Genomic DNA, 3123 nt, shown 5'->3' on the forward strand with positions numbered 1-3123 from the left:
CAGGGATTGGCACTGAGAGTGTGAAACATGAAGGAAGATTTATTGGCTCACAGAATGTAGAATAGAGAGGTTTTGTCTTCAATAGAACCTACTGTATTCACCTCTTTATAACTCACAGAAAAACCTCCTTCCAAATTAGCTAATCTGAATTCTCAGTCTGCCGGTACCCAAGACAAGGCTGAACATCATAAAGTTTAATCGACTTCTATACACTGTGAACATTGTTTTCATACAGGATTGCATCTTGAACACAGATGATAATTGTTACTGGCATATGTTTTGCTACCTTTAGTTTGCAGGGGCAACTATTTGAGAGCATAGTTGTGTGCATTCAAATTTCAGCATCAAAACCATTATTTTCTATAACTTTATTTGAGACATGTAAAAGGCTTTATTTCCACTTTTGGATATAATACTGAAAATATAAATAACCTGAAATGAGTTTCTATGTTTAGAAAGCAAGTGAATTTTGAAACATCCTAATATTATGATAGTTTTTCTGATTAACCTTAATTATATCTCTCCAGATGTTTTCTTTTTTAAGTTACCATTGCCTCTGAAAACACAAGATACCAGTGGCTTTCCAGTGAACAGTTTTAATTTAATCAAAATCCTTCCCCGGTCTCCTCTGTGCTTAGAATGTTGCTGCCCTTCTTCCAGGGCTTTCAGGTAGCACGTCCTGACATGGGCTCTGCATCATGACTCTAAGGTCCTAACTGTATGCTTCTCTTCACCAGCTTTACTTTATTATACTGTCCTTTCTTCTCACTTTTCATGTAACCTTATTCTTCATAAATTAGGAAAATTAAGTTAGAAAGCTCATAGATGCTCAGAAAGCACAAAGGTAACATAGATCTTCTGTGACCTTCATCTAATTTTCCTTGATGGTTAACATAGTATATGAACACAATATGCCTCCATAACCAGGAATGATGAATGCATCTGTGACAGTCCTTATTAAGTGTAGGTTAGTCTAAGCATTCCACAATCAGAACTATTCCATGCACACAAAGATCTCCTTGCCTACATCCCCTTTGCAGTTACAACCTCATCGCTTAACACTGACAACCACTTATCCGTTCCTCAACACTACAATTTTGCCATTTTCAAATGCCACATCAATGAATTTATATATGACATGACCTTTTGAAACTGACTTTGACATCCTTTATGTTATTGTTTATATGATACTCAAATATTTCACCTCTTTTAAGCATTTTGGTCATTTCAAGTTCTTCATTATTATAAATGAAGCTCTATGAGCAATCATCTGTATCTTATTATGTGGATATAAGTTTTTATTTCTCTAAGATAAATGGACTGTGCCTTTTTCTGCCTTAAATTGTGTTTTTGTCTTCAAAGCTCCTGTAAACCCTCAGTATTTAAGAATTGGATCCTTGAGCTGGGAGTATTGGTGAATGACATTAATCCCGGCACTTGGGAGGAAGAGGTGGATCTCTGTGAGTTCAAGGACAGCTGTTGCACAGGGAGACCCTGTCTCAAAAGCTAAAAAAGCAACAATAACAAAAGAATTTGATCCTTCCTTAGTGGCCACAAAATATATGAAATTTCTGGATTAATTAGCTATTTATGACTCTGGTATGACAGATTTAGACAGGTTTGGGAATGTGTGACAGACATCGAACTCTATAGTTGTTTGACTCCTATTTTAAAATCACGGTCACCATTTTCAGCACACCATCCTATATCCTTGACACCAGAAGTCATCTCTGAGACAATATGATGTTTTAGTGTATGGACTGCAAAATGTAGGCAAGAAAAATTATATACTTAACATTTGTTTACCCTTGAGCTGGACCAAGGAAGCCTAAATTCACTGATTCAAATAATTCCTTTTCTCATGTAATGTTTCATAAAATACTGTTGGTTCATAAAAAAAGTGTTTGGAGACAGAAAAAGTAAGGTAGCTGTTAGAGAACTTGTATGATGTAGTCTCCAAATTTCACATCTATACATACAAATGAGGAAATCAAAGAGCTCAGGGAGGACTGTTACTGACTCTAAAGTGCCCATGTCATGAAGGAGGTTTTAGTAATGAAGGAGTGGGTACCAAGTTAACAGAAGTTAAATTAACTAAGAAGCCTTAAACCGTGAATTTATTGCATAGACAAAACTTTCTTTCTCACAACAGAGTAAATCAGAGGAATGAGGCACAGAAATCAAACTGTGGTGACTGAGTTTTTTTTCATGGGCTTAACAAACACCTTCCAGCTCCAAGTTTTCCTCTTCCTGACATTTCTCTGTGTTTACCTTATCACTGTTCTGGGGAACCTGGGCATGATCACACTCATTCACATGGACTCCAGACTGCACACCCCCATGTACTTTTTGCTTAGCCACTTGTCCTTTGTGGATGCCTGCTCCTCCTCTGCCATTGGTCCCAAGATGTTGTCTGACATCTTTGTGGAGAAAAAAGTGATCTCTTTTTCAGGTTGTGCTATCCAGCTATGTTTATTTAGTGAGTGTGTGGTCACAGAATGCTTCCTTCTGGCTTCCATGGCATATGACAGGTATATAGCTATCTGTAGGCCCTTGCTTTACACACTCATTATGTCCCAGCAGGTCTGTGTGCTGCTAGTAGCAGGCCCTTACACTGTAGCCCTTATAAGCACCATGATTCATATGACATTTGCCTTTCGACTACCCTATTGTGGTCCAAATCTCATCAATCACTTCTTCTGTGACCTTCTTCCTGTGTTATCCTTGGCATGTACAGATATCCATGTGAACAAACTTTTGCTTTTCACTGTGGCTGGGATTCTGGGTGTGTTCAGTGGTGTGATCATCCTGGTGTCCTACATTTACATTGTCATTGCCATCCTGAGGATCCGCTCTGCTGATGGGAGGCGCAAAGCCTTCTCCACCTGCTCTTCGCATCTGTTGGCAGTCTCCATCCTTTATGGGACCCTCTTCTTTATCTATGTTTGTCCAAACTCCAGCTTCTCCCTAGATATCAATAAAGTTGTGTCATTGTTTTACACAGCTGTGATTCCCATGTTGAACCCACTCATCTACAGTCTGAGAAACAAAGAGGTCAAAGATGCAGTCAAAAGGACGTTTGGAAAGAAGTTTTGCTACTGTTTGAGAGATAAAATATTATAA

At 38.3% G+C, this 3123-nt stretch overlaps 1 protein-coding gene across 1 annotated transcript; it reads left to right on the top strand.

The window, feature by feature from the left end:
- The first annotated feature begins 2166 nt into the window (after positions 1 to 2166).
- Positions 2167 to 3123, top strand: LOC103736612 (olfactory receptor 1002-like). The gene has a single exon (XM_008836119.1). It carries the CDS (start codon positions 2167 to 2169, stop codon positions 3121 to 3123), a length of 957 nt encoding a protein of 318 aa, XP_008834341.1.

This window comes from Nannospalax galili, unplaced genomic scaffold (assembly GCF_000622305.1).
Source record: "Nannospalax galili isolate Female #2095 unplaced genomic scaffold, S.galili_v1.0 scaffold337, whole genome shotgun sequence".
NCBI lineage: Eukaryota > Metazoa > Chordata > Mammalia > Rodentia > Spalacidae > Nannospalax > Nannospalax galili.

Coding starts and splice junctions, on each gene's coding strand:
- LOC103736612 (XM_008836119.1), top strand. CDS start 2,167: ATGAGGCACAGAAATCAAACTGTGGTGACTGAGTTTTTTTTCATGGGC.